Raw genomic sequence first — 24,792 nt, forward strand, 5'->3', positions numbered from 1 at the left:
ATCCGACCAAAGAACACACCTGAGAATTAAACACACTGATCAGAACTTTGGATCCAGTCCTTCAGAGTTCCCTATGCGCCCTCATCCCATGTACTTCTCATGTTAGCGACTTCTACTGCCTTCCAAAGGTACACAAAGCCAACACACCAGGACGTCCCATCGTCCCATCGTCCCATCTCCCTGTGTGAGAATCTCTCTGGCTATGTGGAAGACATCTTGAAACCTATTGTACAGGGGATCTCCAGCTTCTGTCGCGACACTACGGATTTCTTACAGAAACTCAGCACCCACGGACCAGTCGAACTGGGAACATACCTCGTCACAATGGACATTTCCGCACTCTACACCAGCATTCCCCACAATGATGGCAGTGCGGCAACAGCCTCAGTACTCAACACCAACAACTGCCAGTCTCCAAACACCATCCTACAACTCATTCGCTTTATCCTTGATCACAATGTCTTAGTGGGCGGCACGGTGGCACAGTGGTTAGCACTGCTGCCTCACAGCGCCTGAGACGCGGGTTCAATTCCCGAACGTGGAGTTTGCACGTTCTCCCCGTGTCTGCGTGGTATTCCTCCGGGTGCTCCGGTTTCCTCCCACAGTCCAAAGATGTGCGGATCAGGTGAATCGGCCATGCTAAATTGCCCGTAGTGTTAGGTAAGGGGTAAATGTGGGGGTATGGGTGGGTGGTGCTTCGGCGGGTTGGTGTGGACTTGTTTCCACACTGTAAGTAATCTAATCTAATCTAATCTAATCTAAAAACCTTTGACAACCAGTTCTTCATCCAGACACATGGAACAGCCATGGCAAATATGCACCCCAATTTGCCAACATTTTTATGCACAGGTTTGAACAAGACTTCTTCTCTATGATCTCCAACCAACAATGTAGACCAGGTACATTGACGACATTTTCTTCCTCTGGACCCATGGCGAGGAGTCACTGATAAAACTACACAGTACCATCAACAAGTTTCATCCCACCATCAAACTCACCATGGACTACTCTCGACTATCTGTCTCATTCTTGGACACGTGCGTCTCCATCAAGGATGGACACCTCAGCACCACACTCTACCACAAACCCACAGACAACCTCATAATGCTACACTTCTCCAGCTTCCACCCAAAACATTATTAAAACAGCCATTCCCTATGGGCAAGCGCTACGCATACACCAGATCTGCTCAGATGAGGAGGAACGTGATGGACACCAGGAAGTACTCAAGGATGCCCTCACAAGAACGGGGTACGATGCTGAACTCATCGACCGCCAGTTCCAACGTGCCACAGCAAGGAACCGTAATGACCTCCTCAGGAGACAGACGTGCTGTAACTGACAGGGTACCCTTCATTGTTCAGTACTTCCCAGGAGCTGAAAAATTACGCCATGTTCTTCATGACTTGCAACACATTATCAATGAGGATGAGCACCTCATCAAGACCTTCCCCACTCCTCCACTACTTTCCTTTAAACAACTGCCAAACCTCAAACAGATTATTGTTAATAGCAAACTGCCCAGCTCTCAGGACAACTCCATACAACCCTGTCACGGTGGACGCTGCAAGGCGTGTCAGATTGTGGACATAGATACCACTATTACGCATGGGAACACCTCCCACCTTGTGCATGGCAGGTACTCATGTGACTTGGCCAACGGGTTGTCTATCTTGGCATTGGCAAGGATGCCAGGAGGCATGGCACATTGGGGAAACCAAGCAAAGTCTATGACAATGGATGAATGGGCACAGCACAATAATCAACAGACAGGAGGGTTCCCTCCCAGTTGGGGAACACTTCAGTGGTCCAGGATATTCAGCCTCGGACCTTCGGTTGACCATCCTCCAAGGTGGACTTCGGGACATGCAGCAGCGAAAAGTAGCCGAGCAGAGGCTGATAGCTAAGTTCGGTACCCATAGGGAGGGCCTCAACCGGGACCTTGGGTTCATGTCACATTACAGGTGATCACCATTGCACGACACACGCACAAAGATATTCCTACACACAGACACTCTCACATACACACAGACACAGGTGCACACAGACACCCACACACCCTTATAGACACACACTTCCACACTCTCACATGCACCCCCTCACAGACTTAAGACACTCTGCACTCACTACTCTCACTCACAACCCCCACCCCAGACAGACACACAGATAGACAAAGACCCACATGCACACATATATTGTGTGGGGTGAATTTGTACTTGCAGAGTTACTTGTACTTTGCTCAAAAACTGCATGCATTCATGTAGAACTCTGAGCTCAAAAACTGCATGAATTTATGTAAAACTCTGTTATCTCACTTTTTAGACTAGAATCAATTTAAACATCATGGCATAGACAGAGAACACAGGGGCTAACACCTTCAACATATTGTCTAGCTATCACCATTGTTCACAGCTAACCCAAGAATGCAACTTTTTAATAAAAAAAGGTTTTGTGATTTACACATGAAAGAAGTGAAACTATCACTGTATTCTAACAGATGAAAGACTTAACAGACAATCAATTTTTCAATGTATAATTTCAGTTACATCACACTGTAAATTTTTGCTATAAATTCTGTGTGTTAGGATTGAGCCCTCCACTATCACCTGATGAAGGAGCGTCGCTCTGAAAGTTAGTGTGCTTCCAATTAAACCTGTTGGACTATAACATGGTGTTGTGTGATTTTTAACTTTGTACACCCCAGTCCAACACCGGCATCTCCAAATCATGGATATCTGTGACAGTAAGATCAAAATGATATCTCTCTCTTTCCCCATTGTCCCCCATCTTTTTCTTTACCCTCCAAACTTAGCTCTAAAACCCCAGAAACATATATATTGCAATTTTTTCTGTAATTCTTACTGTAGCAAGTGTTGGGGGAAAGTGAGGACTGCAGATGCTGGAGATCAGAGTCAAGAGTGTAGTGTTGGAAAAGCACAGCAGGACAGGCAGCATCAGAGGAGCAGGAGAATTAATGTTTCAGGCATAAGCCCATCATCAGGATTGTCGCAAGTTTACATCGCAATTTGTTTTTGCTATTTTGGATGAATTCATTGTATAGTTTATATATTAAATAAGTCATAAATATTGACTTGTGCTCTTCTTTGCAAGTTTGAGAGAACTTCGGTGAAAAATCATTAAAACGCTTTTAATAGTTTAAAATGGTTTAAGTGGAACTCATGGGTATCTGACTAAAGACATAATGTACTTTCTGTATATTATTAAAATCTGTTAGGATTTTGTATTACCTTGATGACAGATTTTGAATTGAAAAGAGCCTTAGTTACAAAGAAATTTCTCCGGTCACTTGTAAGAAGCATTACATTTGAAGCTGTAGTATTTCTTATCATTTCAATTCCTTAAAAATTATTTTAAAAATTCTTTATGGAATGCTCTAGTAAAGTATTCTTTAACCTTGACTCCTGAGAGATCTTTGATTGCTCAATCTCTATCTCACATCAGTTAAAGCTGGCGATGACTAGGTTTTTATCCATGGCAAGTCTACCTACTCTGTGGGTTCAGATTTTGTCAATGTCTCCAGAACTGGTCTTGACGTCTGTTAATCTCGATGAATTTAATGTTTTTTTTATCCATGTATTCATGGAAATTCTGAATCAGCAGGCACCTTGCAGCCTTTTGGGAACCTTGGCATAACCACTAAAAATGGTTTTGCTATATTTTCCTTTGTCATAATAACCTGCTGCAATTAAGTCTGCAAATAGAGTTGTGTGTTTTGGTACTTTGAAGGAATTCTCCAGGGTGAGATCTTACTCTTGTCCAGGCTTATTCACCACATGGAGAAAGTTGTTCCTTCTCCTTTATTAAAGAAATAGTATTTGTTTTGAATTGATCAAGCAGGTATTTGCTTGATTAGACAAACAATTTTGGAGCACTCTATTTTGACAGATAAGCTTTTTTTCTGTTTTACCCTGAATATGCAATATTTTCCAGATTCGCCATGGAAGGTGGGTAAGAGTTTTCTCGTTCCAACATTCCACTTACAAATTGTGAATTGAGGTGAAGATCCCCTGTGATGATCAAAATATCTTTCTCCTATCTCATTTTTTTTTAAACAAAGACAAGTCCTTACTTTACTGTAATGAGAGGATAGCAAACCTGTGGAATTCTCTACTACATAAGATTGTAGAAACCAAGTTGCTGAATATATTTGTAGACACTAAAGTCATCAAAGATATTGAATATGGCAGTGAAATAGAGGAACAGCCATGATCCTTGGAATCTTGGATCCTACTTAATCATCTTTTCTAATTTTCTGTGGTATTGCATCTCTATACTCAACGTGTTATGAGGTGAGTATGTATATTGCACTTGAATTTTGGAATTGACATGATGTGGCTGAATCTCCATAGAATGTACTTTGTTGATTCTCCTGTTTATAGCAAAATTGCATTTTTGTTTAATTTATTATACTTGACTCCTTTTTAGACCCACATTCCTTATTCTTATCTCCATGTTTTGAAGACTAATTGAAGCTGCAGGTGGAGGGAGCATAAAAGCAATTTCCTTTTTATCCCACATTCAAAATATTAGCTTAAATTAGAATGCAGAATTTATGTTTTCAGTTGTTTAATATTAATAGAAGTGAAATAAAAATAAAAGTTCTGCAAAAGTTACTCATATGGATCTGAAGCAGATTTCATTTTGATTTATGGAGTTCATAATGATATATTGATATTCATGTCTAATATTAGAAGACTGAAAAGATTGAGTCACAATCCCAGAATTGTCGTAAAGTACCATAAAACCCTCTTAATTCTGCAAGAACAGTCTTGTTATTTTGACCAGATTAAGTTCACCACAATAGAATACAATATTCATTGTGTATCTCTAATTCTTTGCAAGTTAAGCAAGACATATTGAAAGCATTATAATCAGCTGCTTTTATTTAGTTGAAGATAATCTTGGTCCAGATTTCTTCCCATTGACAATTTTCCTCCTTTTTTCTATCAGCATAGGGGCATTCACATGATCTGCAGCACCCAGGATTGCATTCAGATGGTCATTTTTCAGATTAGGCTGCAAATGTTTCTAGACTCTGTTATGGAAGGATGTCATCATGACTTGAGTAGATCTTGTTTGATCCATACATGCTCTTTTCTCTGTGCATCAACAAAGGGCAAGAAAAAGGACAAAAATATTTTTCAAGTTTCGAATTTGTCTTGATTGTGCACTTGGCCAATGGGAATACATTAATGTTAGATTCCATTTCCACCAATTACTTTGCCAGAAGTCACCTTGAATGCCTTATCTCCAAACATATCCCTATTTAAGAAAATAAGCAACAGATTTTCATAGCATCTCAGATATTTATATTTGCTTGCAGGTACCTTGGTATAATGCATATTTGTGTAAATGAATTAGTGTCCTTCATTAATTTGAATTTGTCATAACTGGGTAACCTTGGAAATGATGCAAATAAGATTAATTCATTACTGTTGACTGGTCATTTCAGTTTGTGGTGAGGAAAAAATTACTTCACTGCAAGTTGTAAATCCATGGAATTTTGTGTCCCAGAAATTTGTAGATGCTCCATTATTGAATACATTTGAAAACTTGTCTCTGAGGGAATCAGAGAATATCAGCAGCAGCCAAGAAGGTGGAATTGAAGCTCAAGGTCAGACATGACCATAGTTGTGGAAGTAGTTTGTCAGGCCAGCATGGTCTTTTCCTGTCCTGTATCTTGTTCTGGATAGAGTTCTTAATGCATATAATACATTTAAACGATGCAGCTCTATATATTGGCACCATAAAATAATTGTCATAATTTTTTCAAGTGAAAAGTACTTAAAAGACAAAAGAAAAATACTCTATATGCTAGAACTCTGAAATAAAAACAGAAAATGCTGGAAAGACCTGAAACATTCATTCTTTCTCTTTGAGCAGTGCTGCCTTAAAATAATGTAGCTTGGCTGTTATACTCCTGTAATTTTATTTTTTATTCATTTGCTACTTTTCAGCAGTGGTTTGAGTTGTTATAACGAATTAATGTGTGATAGCGATATGATGTGTAGGAACATTGTATTGGGCTCTATTCTGTGTTACATAGATGGTAATTCACATATGAAATAGTTTTCTGGTGCGTTTAAGATACCAGTGTGGATTTTTAAATGTCCTATGCTCCTGAAATTTTGGCTATAGACTTGTTTACCACATCAGTCCAATTCTAGCCCTGTCTGATGTTGAGCCTTTTACTTTTCTTTCATGACAATTTTTTTATATTGGTTGGGAATGTTTGGGGGCAAAATTGTGTGGCCCTGAGAAGTTATTTAAAAAAATTAAAGGTAAGTGAATTCTGCTTTGCAAAGCATGTCCCATGTTGAGAGGCATTATCAGGGGAATTTTACTTACACTTACTTCTGGTTGAGTGAAACGGTTGATGTTTGATGTTCAAAATGAAATAGAAAATCCTCAGAACACTTTCATTGGCTTTCTTATGGACAAGACCAAGCCCCCACAAAATATATTAAGATAGTCTAGGCCCTGACTTTTGCTTATTTTACAAGTAATTAGTTATTGCATTCCAGATGCAATTGCATTAGCTAAACTATTGAATTTAAGTAAAACACACCTTACACTGTTTTACACTGCACTTAAAATACAGACAAAATAAAAATAAAAAAGCTTAACTGTGATTCTATTGAAATGCTTCACAAAATAATATATTAATTGTTACAAATCAGCAGTTCCATAAATACACGCGTTGGCAAAGGCAAATTCAGTAAATAGATTGTCTCACATGCAATCCTAGAAATAGGAAGAGAACACCAGCTTTTAGCTGTAACCAAGAGAGGAATCAGAGCTTCCACAACTGCTACTGAAGGCTAAAACGTATGAGAAAAATCCAAGGAGGTTGCCACCCCCACCTCCGCCTTGGCTGCTTTGATTGATCTGACTTAATTTTTAAAATCCAAGACCTCACAAGCTGTTTACTTTATTGGCTTTAAGCAGTCTGTTCGTTGCATCTGATTCAATCTTCTTAAAAAAAAATCAGCACAAAATACACATCTTAAAGCCATAATATTATCACAGCTTTGTGATTGAAAGTTACCCACAGCTCAACATGATTCATAACAAGTTTTCATTATTTTAATGGATGAAAATCAAATTGCCAGACCAGCAGAATTTTACTGCCTTTGTATTTGGGTTATTGGCTGTACAATTAATCCACTCATAATCGGGCAGAGTTGGTATGCAAGTACAAAAGAAATTACGCAAGTTAGCAGTTTAATTTTATTTTAGACTTTTAGTTCAGTGCTATATGCATTTATACCACTAGGTGGAACCATTTAATCTGACTTGTTCTCAACTTTCTATAGAAGGTGTTTTGAGCAAGACTTCATTTTAATAGTTCTTTGCTAAAAGGGTCTAGTGCGTACCTCTGCTTACATTTCACTTCGTGGCATGTTATTGGAACCTGATTAAATGTGGAAGTACAATAAATTCATCATCACTGCAAGACCTAGAAACGCATAATGATGGTAATGTGTAGCTGGAAGTTGCCTTCTGAAAAAAAAATGTTAGTCTGCTGAATTTTACCTATTCTCTGGAGACAGATTAGATGGTAGAAAGGGGTCAGATGGCATGTCTGACATCTTTCTGTTGCTTTGCCATTTTTGCCAGTAGGAGCTAAGATGGCAGATAAGCCACTTAACTGGAGCCTAACTTGCAGCACATAACTTGACGAGCTATTGATGTTCTTGTTTATGTCAAGCATTGCGCCTGTGCCAGGCAGAGGAAGGGGAAGTATACTGTATGGGGAGACTCTATAGAAAAACAAATAGACTGGGCTCTTTAGGTGTCTGTGGAGAGGTGAACTCCTCTTATCGGCACTTTCTGGCCATGGAGGGGCTTCTGTGGCAGCAGTAGCCTCCTCCCTCTTCAGTGCAGCCTGGTCACCAGAAGAGGAGTTTGTGGACAAGACAACTCAAACAACGACAAATCCCCTCAGCCCTCATCACAGGTACTGGTTATCAAAGTATCTACAATCTCCGGGCTCAGTCGCAGCAATGCCCACTATTTGTAGTGGTATTGCTGAGGCTGCTGAACAACTGTTTCTCAGTTGGCTTGATAGCTCTTTAGTCAGGGCCACTGCCCTTTATGGAGACAGCATTCTCATCTGTGGAGATAAAAGGCCAATGGCAGGAACTTAGATACTTGCCACCAGCAAAAGATTGTTCAAAATCCCATTGTCTGCTGATGCGTCAGTTGTAATAGTCAGCAGATGTTTAAGGTGTAGATCTGAAAGTTGGAAGGTGAGGAAGCTCCTTTTAGTAGACAAAAAGGATATTGGACAAAAAAGGGAAACCAGCATTTCCTTTGTAAAACAATCCCTCAGCATTCTTACTGAAATGTCTGTTTCTGCTGTAGAGAACCTAGTTGAAATGTATTTCAATATTCAGTGTAAATCAGTTGATACTATTTGATGTCACTTTTGACAACTCCTTCCATTGCTTTGCCGATAATTGGTAAATGGCCAGGTTGAATCTGCCCTATGATTCATGGAATTAAATTTTGGTAAAACTTCTGTATCCCTCCCCTCCGTTCGATTTGATTTTTGGAACTGAGTCCTGAGGGAGTGGTATATAATTTGACTTTAGGAACTTGACTTCATGTTTTATCATAAACGAATTATGTGTTTCTTGTCCTCAACTTGGGATTTAAGAGGAGAATTTCAATGAAGTTGTAGGTAATGCAGTTGGTAGGATAGAGTGAAAGATGAATACTATATGATGTTTGAGCAGAAGCAAGCGATTCATCCCATTGAGTCTGCTCTTTCATTTAATAATATCTTGGCTGATCTGATAGTCCTCAATTTCATTTTCCAATTTTGTGCCCATTATCCTCAATTCTTTGACAAAGTGTCAGTTAGACCCGAAACGTCAGCTCTTTTCTCTCCTTACAGATGCTGCCAGACCTGCTGAGATTTTCCAGCATTTTCTCTTTTGGTTTCAGATTCCAGCATCCACAGTAATTTGCTTTTATCCTTAATTCCCTTTCTGACTTAAAAATTTCACTATCTGAGCTTTAAATATGCTTAAATATCTTGCATCAACTGCCCTTGTGATAAAGGATTTCACAGATTCACTACCCTCAGAGAAGAAATTCCTCCTCATCTGTGTCCTAACTGTATGACATCTCTGGTCCTCGACTGTCCTAGAAGGCGAAGCTGCCTATCAAACCCCCTCAGAATCTTATACATTTCCATAAGGTCACCTCTCATTCATTCTTCTAAACTCCAATGAGTACCGACCCAATCACTCCTGATAAGAAAAAAACCTCCTTACACAGGATCAACCTAATGAACCTTCTCTGTACAGCTTGCAGTGCCAGTAAACTTTTCCTTATCTCTGGGCCTCAAAGCTATTTACAATATTCCATCTCTAGTCTAACTAGTACCATATATAATTTCAGCAAGACTTCCCTGTTTTGTACTCTATTTCCTTTGGAATAAAGGCCAGCATTGCTTTTGCCTTTCCTTTTACCTGCTGAACTTGAATGCCAGCATTTTGTGATTTATGCACAAGCACTTCCAGATACCTCTGTCCTGTAATTTTCTCCATTCTAATGATGTTCAGCTTCTCAATTCTTCCTGCCAAAATGCATAACTTCACATTTTCCTACATTATATTCCATCTGCTAAGTTTTTGCCCACTCGCTTAATCTGTCTGTCACTCTGTAGACTCCTTGTGTCATTCTTACCACTTCCCTACCAACCTATTTTCATGTAACTTGCAAATTTGTCTATAGTACATTCACTTCCACCATCCAAGTCATTAATATATATTGTAAGTAATTGTGATGCCAGAACTGATCTCTGTACCATCCCACCTATTACAGTTGTCCATTCTAAAAATGTACCCCCTTATCCCAACCCTCCATTTCCACTTTGTTGGTTAATTCTCTATCCATGCTAATCTACCAACACCATGGGCTTTTAACTTAAGAAGCCTAATACGTGGTATGCACGGCTTTTTGAAAATCCAAATCTATTGTATCCATTGCTTTTCCTTTATTCTGCTGATTGCTTTCTCAAAGAATTCTAATAAATGTTTCAGCATGATTTTCCCTGTTGAAGTGATGATGACTCTGATGATATTATGTATTTCTAAATGCTCTGCTATTGCATCCTGTATAATAAACTCTAACATTTTCCCAATAACAGCCATTGAGCTAACTGATCTTTAGTTAACTTTGTTTTCTCTTGCCCCATTTCAAATGTTACCTTTTTTTAACTCTTTCCCTTTTTGTTGTGGTTCTGTTCGCCGAGCTGGGAATTTGTGTTGCAGACATTTCGTCCCCTGTCTAGGTGACATCCTCAGTACTTGTGACCCTCCTGTGAAGCGCTTCTGTGATGTTTCCTCCGGCATTTATAGTGGTTTGTCTCTGCCACTTCCGGTTGTCAGTTCCAGCTGTCCGCTGCAGTGGCTGGTATGTTGGGTCCAGGTCGATGTGTTTGCAGTGGACAGCTGGAACTGATAACGGAAGCGGCAGAGACAAACCGCTATAAATGCCGGAGGAAACGTCACGGGAGGCTCTCAAGCACTAAGGATGTCACCTAGACAGAGGACGAAATGTCTGCAACACAAATTCCCAGCTCGGCAAACAAAACCACAACAACGAGCACCGAGCTACAAATTTTCTCACAAACTCTTTCCCTTTTTGAATAACAGTGTTGCATTGGCACTTCCCAATCCGTCAGTATCTAAGGATTTCTTAATTTTACTGGACTGCAATGCAACATTCTTGTTCAGGGGACCTATCAGATTTTTAGTCCTGGTAGTTTTCCTACTACTTTTTCCCATGCAGAGGCACAGCTGAACGATTGAAGGGAGTTCGCAAGTCTCGAACCATCTCATCTATCCAATCTTTGAAGCACCACCTGCCTGACATGTGACAGACTAACTTACCCATTGGACTCACTTTACTATCCTAGCACAGCATACAGGCTTGGACTAGTGTGGCAAGAAAGAGCTTTAAATTGAGGGGTGATAGATATAGGACAGATGTCAGAGGTGGTTTCTCTACTCAGAGGTTAGTAGGGGTGTGGAGTGCCCTGCCTGCAACAGTGGTAGACTCCCAACTTTAAGGGCATTTAAATGGTCATTGGATAAACATATGGATGAAAATGGAATAGAGTAGGATAGACAGGCTTCAGATTGGATCCACAGGTCAGCGCAACATCAAGGCCTGTACTGCGCTGTAATGTTGTATGTTCTATGAACCTGAGTGAAACAAGTCGTCATTGATCTTGAGGGACTGCTTCAGAATAAGAAAAAAGATTTTTCAAATACAAAGATTAATTGGCATAGTTCTGACAGTGCCTCGAGTCATGGATTTACAAATTGGAAAGTGACAGAAATGAACTGTTACATGCAACTGCCTTAAACAACCAACAGTGACTTATTTTTGTCTGTCAAATCATTGAACCATTGTGTTCTGAATCTGGTGCTTAGTGGTCACAATGTGTCTATTGACACCATGTTCAAATCCAATGGTAATTCAGAACTAGAATTGAGTTACAGAATAGTCAAAAACCAAAAATATTTGGCTTCTGTGTTAGTTCATAAAATCTCTGTGCAAAGAGAATGGTGCTGTTCCCTGAGGAATTAAGTTTTGGATTCAAATTCTTACTGCTTATCTGCTATTGTGGAGACTTGACTATCTGCTTGACTTTGTGCTTGTTTTTCCCCATCAATTTAATCTTCAAATTTCTATTTTAAACAGGTTGAAACCCAAGTAATACAACATTGCCATGGGTTTTTGCTTCAGTTATGTTCACTGCAGTTTGTTATTTTTCAAAAAACTGTGATGCAATTTAGCATTGGAGAAGTGGGAATATAATCTTCCTTATAATGTGTTCATCACCAAAAATCATCTTTGCACTGAGTTCAAACAATTATGGCTCAGGGCTATAGAAAGTATTAAACTTCAACTGATTTAACAGAGAAATGCTTCTATTACCCTAATTGAATCATTTAATCTGCTTTCACCATTTCTTTGTATAGGGTACCAGAATTTGTCAGAGAAAAGAGGTTTGGAAATTGGTTGAAAGATGCACGTGATTGGGCGATTTCTCGGAATAGGTACTGGGGAACTCCCATCCCTTTATGGGTTAGTGAAGACTTTGAGGAGGTGAGTAATTAAGTGAACCGCCATAATCATATACCTGAAGAAAACAAAAAAAAGTTCCCAGAGATCTTAACATGTTTCTAAGGTACTTTAAAATAAATGAATTGTAACTGCAAATTTCCTGATGATCATGTCAATTTGACCAAACTGAAGTCTGATTTTGATAGTAGTATGCATTAGTGCTGTATGCAAGTAACCTTCTTTTCTCTTTACCCCATCTTCAGTTTCTAATGAAGGCTACCCTGTGTAGCTATTTAGCAGCAATTTTTGTAATAAAGGGGAGGGAAGTATGTAGGGGAATCCTCATTGTGCAATTTTCAGGCAGCTGCTGATGTTACATTATTAAAGGCTAAGTGGACCTGCCTGTCCTGTTGGAAACTGGTAATGTCTAACTTGGCAATACCGACATTGAAAATAAAAATGGGGATACATTTGATGCAAATTATACCAAAAGAATATCCTGCTGCAACCATGTAATCTCCTGAATGAAGTAAAATATTGAGACAGGTTACCGTAAGACCATTAAAAAATAGGAAAAAGAGCAGGCTATTCAGCCTCTCAAGCCTGCTCCATCATTCAACGGGATCATGGACGATCCAATAACTTTCTTCATGTCCACTTCCCTGTCCTTTCCACATTACCCGTGATTCTCTTATTCTTAAAGAATCTATCTAACTCAGCTTTATATATGCACAAGGACTCTTGTCCAACACCTCTCTGTGGCAAGAAGTTCCATAGACTCTCGACCTTTTGAGAGAAGAAATTCCTCCTCATCTTGGTCTTAAATTGGTGCCCCTTTATTCTGAGACCATGCACTCTGGACCTAGATTCTCCTTTGAGTGGAAACATCTTCTCAGCACTTACCCTGTGAAGACCCTTATGATTCTGATATGTTTCAATCAGATCAGCTCTCATTCTTCTAAACTCTAGAGACTAGAGTCCCAACCTATTTAGCCTTTGCTCATAAAACAGTCCTTCCATACCAGGGCGGCTCACACCTTAAATGCATTATTTAGGCCGACATGACACCAATTGTTAAAGTTCACTTGAGAATGTAACCTTTTTTTAAAAAAGAGTTCTGCAATTTACATATGAAAGAACTGTACCCAGCATGTTCATTCTGAAAGATGAGAGACTTAACAAACAATCCAAGTCTTTTTCAATATATAATTTCAGTTACATCACACTGTAAATTTTTGCTATAAATTCTGTGTCTTATGATCTTATACTCCACAACTATCCGATGAAGGAGCAGCGCTCCGAAAGTTAGTGCTTCCAAATAAACCTGGTGTTGTGTGATTTTTAACTCCTTACCAGAAATTATTCTAAGGAGCCTTCTTTAAACTGCTGCCAGTGAAATTATGCCTTCAACAAAGGGAATCATAACTGCTCACCATACTCCAGATGCAGTCACACCAGCACCTTGTACAGTTGCAGTAAGACTTCCCTAATCTTACACTCCAACTCTCTTGAAATAAGGCCAGCATTGCATTAGCCTTGCTGGTTGCCTGCTGCACCTGTGTGCTAGCTTTCTGTATTTTGTTCACAAGTATCCTTAAGTCCTTTTGTATTTGCAGCTTCCTGCATTTTTTTCTTCATTTAAATAATATTCTGTTCTTATGTTCTCCTTTCCAAAATGAGCAAGTTCACATTTTCCCACATTATAATCCATTTGCCAACTTTTTGCCCACTTATCTAACCCATCACACTGTGAACTGTATCCCCCTCTCTCATAATCTACCTTTCCTCCTATTTTTAGTTGTCTGCAAATTCGGCGATAGAGTATTCACTTCCTTCCTCCAAGTCATTAATATTAACAGAACATTTGAAAAATCGTGAGGTCAATTAGAGTCATGATGATTTTGTGAATAGGAAATCATGTTTAAGTAATTTATTAAACTTGTTTGAGGAAGTAACAAACAGTGTAGATAAAGGAGACCCAGTCGGGATTGCCAGAAGGTACTTGACAAGGTACCACATCAAGGTTTTTACAAACTAAGTGTTTGTGGTATTGGTGTAATCTATCAGTAAGGATAAAAGATTGGTTTGCTAACAGAAAGTTGAGGATTGGTATAAATAGGTCATGTTCAGGATGGCAGGATATGACGAGAGCCATGATTGTACATGATAACAGTGCAGGCAAAAGAGATCAAATGGCTTTCTTCTGCTCCTAATTTGTGTAATGATCATCTGTTGTTATTTTTGTATACTTCCCGATGTGGATTGAAATGGGAAAAGGAATGTATTTTTTTAAAAAACAAGGATTGTTTAACCAATCACAGCACTTGCAGATTACTGACACTTAATGGAAGTGTTGTTTACATTGCTGTTTATGCAAGTAGTGGGTTGAAGGCTAATGCAAGCAAGTTGCAGCCGGGGAATTTATATGATGGGAGATTTGGCCAACAGCAGGAAGCTGGCTGGGTTTGATTTATTTTTGTCGCATAGACTGAGATACAGTGAAAACTGTTGTTTTGTGTGCTATACAGGCAGATTATACCATACAAACTGCATCAGGGTAGCAGAACAGAATACAGAATATAGTGTTCCAGCTGCAGAGAAGGGGCAGAGAGAGAACAAAATTAATATTTGAGAGGCCTGTTCAAAAGTCTGTTCTTGAATCTGCTTGTACATGTATTCAAACTTGTTTGGCTTCTGCCTGATGGTAGAGGGTGGAAGAGAGTATAACCGAGGTGGGAGGGGTCTTTGATTACGTTGGTTGTTTTCCCAAAGCAGCAAGAAGTGTAGATGGAGTCAGTGGATGGAAATCTGGTTGGCATGATGACTTGGCTGCTTTCACAACTCTGTAGTTTCTTGCAGTCTTGGGAAGAATGGTTGGCCTACCAGACTGTGATGCATCCAGGTATGATGCAACTATAAAAATTAGTAACAAGATTTTGTGGGCATGCTGAATTTCTTAGCCTCCCGAGGAAGTAGAAGCATTATTGCGCCTTCTTGACTGTCACGTGGACAAGGACAAATTGTTGACGATCATCCCTCCCAAGAGCTTGATGCTCTTGACCAGCTCAACCTCCGTTCCATTGATGCAGACAGGGTGTGCGCTCCACTCTGCTTCCTGAAGTCCATGACCAGTTTCTTCATTTTGCTGACATTGATGGAGAGATTGTTGTCTTTACTGTCTCATTCTTGTTTGAGATCCAACCTACAATAGTGGTGCCATCAACAAGCTTGTAAATGCAGTTGGGGCGGAATTTGGCCACTCATTTGTAAGTATGAGGAGTATAGTTGGGTGCTAAGTATACAGGTTTGTGGGCACTGGTCTTGAGGATTATCATGGAGGAGGTGTTGTCACTAATTCTTACTGATTGCAGTCTATGGATCAGGAAGTCAATGATCCAGTTACAGGTGGGAGAATTTGGAGATAAGTTGTTTGTAATTTTGGTGTTGAAGGCAGGGCTGTTGTCAATAAGTAGGAGCCTGATAGAAGTATTCTTGATATCTAGATGTTCCAGAGATGAGTGTAGGGCCAGGGAGATGGTATCTGCCATGGACCTGATTGGAGTGTGGAAGGATGTTGAGTTGTTGATGACAAATACCTTCTGCCTGTCAATCATGATGTGATTGACTCTCAGATACCTGGACAGCTTGTGGAAATGAACAATATAACCAAAAGCCTTAAGACCTCCAGAAGAAGGTTCTTCTCTCTGGAATAAAAACCACCAAATCCCTCAGGGATGTCGAGTCAACCTTTCCTCACCAGTTGCTGTAAGCTGCGGCTTTTAACCAATAAGTCAGAGACTTTGGAAGTTATGAACCTTTTGCTCTGTGCTTCCTGCAAACAGGGGAAATGCCTAGAGAAGAGAGATTGAAGAGTAGCAAGCCTGGTGACTGGAAAAAATTGTCTCAGTGAACCTCGTGGATAGAGACAATTAAACTGTCGTCTCAGTTTGCCCGGCCACTCAGGATATCGTTTTTTTTCGTCTGGCTGCGTATGTGTAGGGGAAGATTTTCAAGGGGTTTAGAGTTTTAACCAGTAGATTTCTATGCTGTCAGTTTTACCAGCAGCTGAAATTGATTTATTTTTAATAAATGGTCATTCTTGTTAAGAACAAAAACCTGGTCTTATGCTTTCATTTAAAAAGAACTGGGTCAAAATTACAGGTAAATTAAGGAATTTTGCATAATTTGTTAACATTTTTGACTTCTGTGATGACTCCGAAATAGCTGAGCTTGATTTGTAGAGCACTACCCAGTGAGGTATGATATTTGCATGTGTGTTCTTTACATGGGATGCACTAGAATCCTGACTGTTTACTGTTGAATCTGAATTGCAATCGAGCTCAAGGTGATATCATGAAATTCTTGATGTTCTATCTGTGAAAAAAAACTCCCAAAATTAAACCTTGAGCAGCCTGAAGCTAAATCCCGACAGTCAGAGGGCCACAAGTGAAAAAAATCTCTCATGCCCACTGCAGAGTGGAACATTTACAGAAACTGCTCTGCTTGCCATACTTATTTGATTTAGCTGGTGAAATTGTCTTTTGTAACTTTGCCTTTTCACTTTGTTTCTCCCTACACCTGCCTCCACACCCAGAACAGAGAATATCTCAAAATTATGATTAAAACTTTAATCTGGTGCTAATCAACAAATCAAGATGCTAGACTTGTGCTTCATATTTGAAAATTATTTTTAATTTGCAGAGGGACGTATTTCATTGGGGACTACGCTAAAGCATATTTTTAATTACTTACAGCCACTATTCAATACTGTGTAACGATGCAATAATTTAGAGCTGCAAGATTGGAGCAAAATCATTTTTTTGTAGTTGACGCAGTAATTTGGAGCCATAGAAGTCTATGGTATTCCAAAGCACTGTTTCTGATTGGCTACCTAGTCTAGTTTCCTTGTTCAGATGAAAGGAGTCTAGACGGCATTGGGCGCCTTGCCAAATGCCACAATATTAAGTTTTATAATTTTACCCAGTTGGTTGTATTTTAGGGCGGCACGGTGGCACAGTGGTTAGCACTGCTGCCTCACAGCGCCAGGGACCTGGGTTCAATTCCCGCCTCAGGCGACTGACTGTGTGGAGTTTGCACGTTCTCCCCGTGTCTGCGTGGGTTTCCTCCGGGTGCTCCGGTTTCCTCCCACAGTCCAAAGATGTGCGGGTCAGGTGAATTGGCCATGCTAAATAACCCATAGTGTTAGGTAAGGGGTATATTTAGGGGTATGGGTGGGTTGCGCTTCGGCGGGTCGGTGTGGACTTGTTGGGCCGAACGGCCTGTTTCCACACTGTAAGTAATCTAATCTAATCAATAGTATGTCTATAAATATTTTGAACATTGGCTATTGCTAGCACCCAAGTGAGTTCTCTTTTCAAGTCAAAGATAATTGTGCACTCACCATAATAAGGCAAAGAAAATATAAAGATGATTGATTAATTTACATATTCCTGCATATGATAGTTTCTGAGGTAAGAAGAAACAAATTGGTGAATGTCATTTGTATTATATTGATGCATCTTACCATAAGGTTTATAATCTGGATTATATGCCAACTGGGTTTCCCTGCTTGTTGCCATTCTATGTGATTATACTTAGCCAGAATTGCTTCATTCAAATTGCTTCTGTTGATTATTGTCATAATATTTTTGGTGTACAGGAATGCTCTGTCAAGAAAAATATTATTCTTTTGTCAGGTGGTATGTGTGGGATCAGTGGCAGAATTGGAGGAGCTGAGTGGAATTAAAGTTGAAGACCTTCATCGTGAAAGGTGAAGCTTCTTTTTAAATGTGTATATTTTATGTGTATGTTAATTTTGTTTTCCTTTTTTTCATTTGCCTAATCAGATGGTTAACTTTGACTCCAAAACATAAATGCGTTGAGGTGAACTTTGGTTAGTAGTATCAAATTGTAATTGGATTAGTACGACCTGTTGTCTGACCAGATTGAATGCACTCTTGGCTCAGTCAAAAGTTGAGAATTGAAGTCCCAGTCCAAGTCAGGAGCACAAGTCATGTTATCCATGATTCAGCTTGTAGCACTGTCGCTGCTGAGTCAGAGATTTGTAGGTTTAAGATACACACAGAGGTTTGAAGGCTTGTGGAACAGAAAATAAGCAGGAGCTTGAGGATCTGCTGATGTATTGGTCATAGCATTGTTTGGAACAGGCTTCAAACAGTTACCCTCACCATGATCCTTGTCCTCCAATGAAAGCAAGATATCCCATGGTGCTATTTTGATGATGAGCAGGGCAGTGATCCCTCGTGTTGCACAAATAATTATTCCTCCAGCAACATCAAAAGGATAAACTATTTAATTGTTATTACATTGCTACTTGTTGTTCCTTGTGTGCTAATTGACTGCCATATTTCACTGTAGTGACTGAATTTCCAAGTAATTTCTGAATTATAAATTACACTGGAAAGTTGATGAAAAGGACCATCTAAGTGCAATATTGTCTTCGGTTCACAAATTACCATGTATTATCTGAAGAAGTTTGTACTTTATACATTGATTTTGGCTTTCTAATTTGATTAGACCTCAAACTATGTGCTGTAAATAGAAAAGCCAGCAACAGCAATTTTTATCAAACTTTGAATATATCAAATGTTCGGGAATGAGCAATTGTCCAATAATCATTATATCTTCTACTGGATGTTACTTGGGTTGTGCACCACATCTTTGCTTGAAACAGAAAATTGCAATATTGTTTTGCACAGATTAATGTAAATAGATTTATTTGCATATAAAACAATCCACTGGAACTGTTAGATCTAGCAAAATACTGGTGTAAAGATAGAATCCATCAAACCACAGTGTAAATTGCCCTTTCAGAATGCCAAGATCATAAGAATAGTAGTAGGCCATTGGCACATTGATCTGCTCTGCCATTTATGAAAATCATGATGGATTTGATGGTGGCCTTAATTTTACTTTCCTGTCTTGCCTCCTAACATTTCTTCTCCTTCATTTCCGTCTCCAAATCACTCCATTTTTTTTTACTTTAAATTTCATCTTGCTATATCATCCGACAGCCACAGAACAACCTCTTCACGGTTATTCATAGTATTTTTGCATAGGCATTTTCTGCTGTACTTGTGAATGTAGGTAATCACACTAGATATGTACAAACAAGGAGAGAAACATGTCTTGAAAATTCGAACTAAATCACATCAGTGCACCCTGCCATTATAAAATCTGTGGCCTTCATTTCAAATGTATAATGTTGTGCAAGATTGAGTGGTTACAAAACATCTTGTGGCACTCACCTGTTTGAGTTATGTCTTGCTCATACAATAATTAGGTGGTGATATGCATTAGACTATCATAGACAAACAGACAAAATAATATAAACTCAGCATGTCTGGCAGTATCTGTAGAGAAAGAAGCTATCATAACTTTCTCTTTCATGTCCAACATTTTCTCTGGATAAAAATGCAAGTAGGAAAAATGTGCAAAATATAATTTTATGTCTAAGCTGCAGTTTGAAAATCGTTGTCGCATCAGCATTATTTATGGATCGAAGTAAAATTATTCTGTTTCCTAATTGTTGAGTGATAATATTGAAGGAGAAATTACAGACATGTTACATTATTGCTGCTGACCCCATTATTTGAGGATTGTAACGTATATCCATGCTCTTGGAGCAGGAAGCAGGAATAGCATTGCATATTAATTATTTTGAAACATATTTAAAAAACACTGCGTAAGCTTCGCCTTTGGCTTTGCGATATTACTATAGTTGGTGAAATAGCTCATTGAATGTTCTCTGTATGTTCTGTGTCCATGTATTCAGAATGAATGTTTGGGCTCAGATAATGAACGTATGCTACCACTTGTAGAACCATACCTTAGTATATTTTCTATATCTTTCAAAACAAGGAAAATTATTTGTAATGCAGAAATGATATGTTTTATTTGTATCGCATTTCTTTGGCCTCAGGACATCCCACAGTACCTTACAGCTAATGAAGCACTTTAAAAGAACAGTCATTGTTGGGAAACAGAAAATGTATAGTGTTTAAGGTCATAAATGTGCTTCCTGCAGAGTGCAACACTTGCTTATGGTTAATTACCTTTTCAAACTTTTCATTGATACATTGATCATTATACTTTATGTTCCAGTGTGGATAACATCACAATCCCATCACACTGTGGAAAAGGTGTTCTGAAACGGGTTTCTGAGGTCTTCGATTGCTGGTTTGAAAGTGGAAGTATGCCATATGCTCAGGTCCACTATCCTTTCGAAAACAGAAGAGAGTTTGAAGACACCTTTCCAGCAGACTTCATTGCTGAAGGAATTGACCAAACAAGAGGATGGTAAAGAAATAATTGCTACAGTAGCAATTCAGTTGTTGTTTTGTGATTAATTCCATAAACTTACACTATTCAAATGGATACAGTACGATTGAAACTAACAGTTACCTCACATTTGAAATTTCATGACTTTAGGTGAATTGTCCAAGGGCGAGAATAGATCATCTTTCTCCTCTTTTTTTTTTAGATTAGATTATTTACAGTGTGGAAACAGGCCCTTCGGCCCAACAAGTCCACACCGACCCGCCGAAGCGCAACCCACCCATACCCCCACATATACCCCTTACCTAACACTACGGGCAATTTAGCATGGCCAATTCACCTGACCCGCACATCTTTGGACTGTGGGAGGAAACCAGAGCACCCGGAGGAAACCCACGCAGACACAGGGAGAACGTGCAAACTCCACACAGTCAGTCGCTTGAGGCGGGAATTGAACCCAGGTCCCTGGCGCTGTGAGGCAGCAGTGCTAACCACTGTGCCACCGTGCCGCCCTCTTGTGACCAGTTACTGTACATCACATGTCCAGGCCATGTCAGCCTGGGTTAAGTTCTTTCTGTACTACCATGAAAGTATGTCTTCACCCTAGACACTCAGCTATGCTTTTTACTGTACCTATATATTTTGATTTTCCTGACATTTATCTTAATGGTCTCCAAGTGAGATTTCACAAATAATGTAAAACTTTAGTTTGCTTGAGTACTTTAAATCTCTATTTATTTTTCAGTTTGCTACATTCAAGCAATGTTGAAGATGTTAAACATATAGTGGAGCAATATAGTTGAAGACTAACTTAAACTTACAATCAATTGATCCCATATTTTGAATCAAAATGCTACATTTCAGATGAAATCATTTCTCAGTAACTGAGAAAATAGGCTTTAGAATTGCTGTTTAGTCACTTTTTGTGAGATTTAACAGCTAACTATAGTGATTTGTGAAATTCTTTCTTTCTGTGAAGATGTTAGAGTTTGTAAATGTTACAACCCCTGTAGATGTCAATATCTCTTCTAAAAATCAATGCATGTTTTTCTCAGCTCCAACATCAATTATGGAGGGACAAGATTTAACATTTTCAGACTTCTCCTGCACAAATAAAATAAATGGATGTAGATCTGGTAAAACTGATGCCCATGACATTCCTGATGAAGGGCTTATGCCTGAAATGTCGATTCTCCTGCTCCTCAGTTGCTACCTGACCTGCTGTGCTTTTGTTGCACCACACTTTTTGACTAGTAACTCAGAGACCCAATTAATATACTGTGTACTCTGATTCGAATCTCAGCAGATAAACTGAATATCATAAGAATTTATGGTCTAATAATGACCATGAAACCATTGTCAGTGATTGTAGAAGCCTATCTGGTTTACTAATATCCTTTAGGGAAGGAAGCTAGTATCCTTACCTGGTGTGGCCAACATGTGACTTAATGGCCCCTGAAATGATAAGCCATTCAGCTGTATCCATCACTACAATGAATGAAACCAGATTCCCTGTTTGGCATTGACAAAGGCTCTAGATATACCAACAGTAAAGACAGCCTTGACAACCCTGCAAAGTTTTCCTTTCTAATATCTGGGTGCTAGTGCCAAAATTGGGAAAACTGTCTCACTGACTCATCAAACTACAGCCAGACATAAGTTCAATTTCATGAGTGTGACTTGCATGCAATCTCCCAGACGTCAACACCATCACGAACAGGACAGACCCAACATAGATGGCAGCACAGTGACATAAAGTTGGGACGGAGTCGTCTTAAGATTCCTCAACATTAACTCTTCACCCTAGGAAGTCTTGTGGCACCAAGTCAAATGTGGATAATGAAACTTCCAACTGATGATCATGTCCCACCTGCAGTATCTGTACTGATTCGGTGTTAGACACCACTTAAAGGAAGTCTGTCTCGTGTAGTACAGTGATAGTGCCACTTCACACAACGGAGGATGCTCTCATTATGAACGATGGCAAAGGTGCAGAAAATGTACCCAGGGTGGGGCACTTCAAAGTCTATCCCCAAGATTGGCTCAGCAGTACCACTACTGACTAAATTGATTGACTCCAAAAGAATGTTGTTGCTTGCTAAGGTATGTGGCAGGTGCTGAGAGAGCTAAAAGGAAGGAAAAGCATTTGTACTCCTTGCCAGTCTGCCTGCTACAAATGCAACTGGCTACAACAGTATCTGTAATCGCAGCACAGTCCTTCATATTGTGTGACACTTTCATTGAGCTACCTGGGAGAGACTTTGAACAGATCGAACAGATCAAGCAAATCATGATGCTGCGGGCCATCGATACCAGCAGAATCATACACCAAAGCAAACAAACTTCTTCATATGTCCCTATTACTACTACATTTCTGTTTCTTCCTCCCACTTGAATGTATTAAAGCAATGTGGTCTGTTTGTTCATCATTCCTGCAGACTCCACTCTCATCTACACAGCTTTAAAATACATCATAACTTTAGATAGCAGCAGGGACTGATGCTCCTCAATTGAAACCCCAGGGTCCTCATTCCTGCCTCATCTGCAATCGCATCCTCCTTTCCCTGATCATAGGCCAATTTTGAATTATCTAGTGGTGAGGCATGTGACCTCTGGACCATAGTGTCAAGGTAACTTTCTCCTTCCCTGATGTGTCACAATATTTGCAGCTTGGATTCCAGCTCCTCAACACTAAGCTCTACAGTCCTGCCACATTCAATCTTGAACACTGATAGAGAATTAAACAACTCCAAAAGGAGACTAAACAAATATCCCTATCCACAATAATGGAACAGCCAAACAAATCAGTGAAAACAATTAAGTGAAAACAATTATTGCATTTGCAGCAATCTTCATCTCAAAGTGCAAATGGATGATACAACTCAGCCCCCTCCAAGTGTCCCTTGTGTTACAAATGTGAGTCTTCAGTCAGTTCAATTCACTCCATGTGGAGCCACTGGATACTGCAAAGGTTTTGGGCCTGATAATAATATGACAGTAGTTCTGAAGTTTTGGGTTCTGGATCTTGCTACATGTCTAGCCAAGCTATTTCAGGTACAGCTACATCTACCTGACAGGTAAAACATGACAAATCAGTCCTGACCAATAACTGTCGCATCAGTCTACTCTCGATCTTCAGTAAAGTGATGGAAGGTGTCATCAGCAGTGCTGTCAAGCAGACTTGCTTAGTAATAGCCTATTTCCTGATATTCGGTCTGTGTTCTGCTGGGCCTATCAGTTCCTTATTTTATTAAAGCCTTATTGAAGACTTGGACAAAACAGTTGAATTCCAGAGATGAGGTGAGAGTGATTGCTCTTGATCCTAAGACCCACATTTAACTATTGTGGCAGCAGGAAGCTCTAACAATTTGGAATCAATGGGAATCAGGGTGGGGGTGAGACTGTGCTGGTTAGAGTTCTATTCCTGGCACATAAGATGATGATGATTTTGGTTTTTATAGGTCTATCACCTCAGTTACACGGCATCTCTGCTGGAGTTCCTCAGAGCAGTGTCCTTAGCATTTTCAGCTGCTTCATCCAATGATTTCCCCCGATCACAAGTTCAGAAATGGGGATATTTTTGCTGATAATTGCACAGTATTCTGTACTATTCATGACTATTCAGATCCTGATATTAAAACACAACCACTTTGACCAATATTTGTAACAAAAGGAAAATATTGGTAAGAAAAATGTTTATTGGAGATTGAATACATTTCCTCCAATTTATTGAAGAGCCGTATGTATTCTAATGAAATAAACTGCAGTACCGGCTTTAAATCTATTCATACTTTGGATTTTTGAGCAAATAATCTCCATCTAATATTGTCACTTTTTTTGAAAAATCATTGATTTTAAGTAGAATTACTTAAGTGAATGTGTGGCGGTGTTTAGAAATAATTTGTTAATCGTTTGTGGCATTGCACATGAAGAGGAAACCTTCATGTTTTAAAATGAAGCATGTTTAGAAGTTGGGAGATAATTGACTGGGATGTGTAAATAGTTCAGTCCCCAGGTTAAAATCGTACATTACATTTCCCCCTTTTCATTGTATTTTCATTTAAGTTTCTACGTGTAATGCCTGTCTGAGTTTACACTGTAGTGGCATCTTCAATCTAGTGGTGGTGCGAAAGTATTTCCCTAGCAAGACAGATAACTGGTGACAGAATTGGATCACTGTAATCTTTTGACCCAAACTAATTCAAAATTGAGGAACCATTGGTGCCTATTCTGACAAATCCTGTTCTTGAGCAGCGAGAAAAGAGCAGCTGTCTTTTTGTTCTTGTTTAAAAAAAAATGAGCTGATGAAACATATACAATTAACAGCAAATAAGCAGGACATTCAGTCCAACTGGTTTGTACTGGTGTTAATGCTCCATATAA

At 39.3% G+C, this 24,792-nt stretch overlaps 1 protein-coding gene across 1 annotated transcript in view; it reads left to right on the plus strand.

Moving 5' to 3' along the window:
- iars1 (isoleucyl-tRNA synthetase 1) overlaps positions 1-24,792 on the plus strand; it is a 190,122-nt gene that overhangs the window by 77,909 nt on the left and 87,421 nt on the right. The window contains exons 14-16 of the mRNA XM_060835504.1: positions 12,027-12,153; positions 17,808-17,881; positions 20,236-20,430. Coding sequence (XP_060691487.1) covers positions 12,027-12,153; positions 17,808-17,881; positions 20,236-20,430 — 396 coding nt within the window. The remainder of the gene's footprint in view (positions 1-12,026; positions 12,154-17,807; positions 17,882-20,235; positions 20,431-24,792) is intronic.

The sequence above is a fragment of the Hemiscyllium ocellatum genome, chromosome 14 (assembly GCF_020745735.1).
Source record: "Hemiscyllium ocellatum isolate sHemOce1 chromosome 14, sHemOce1.pat.X.cur, whole genome shotgun sequence".
Classification (NCBI taxonomy): Eukaryota; Metazoa; Chordata; class Chondrichthyes; order Orectolobiformes; family Hemiscylliidae; genus Hemiscyllium; species Hemiscyllium ocellatum.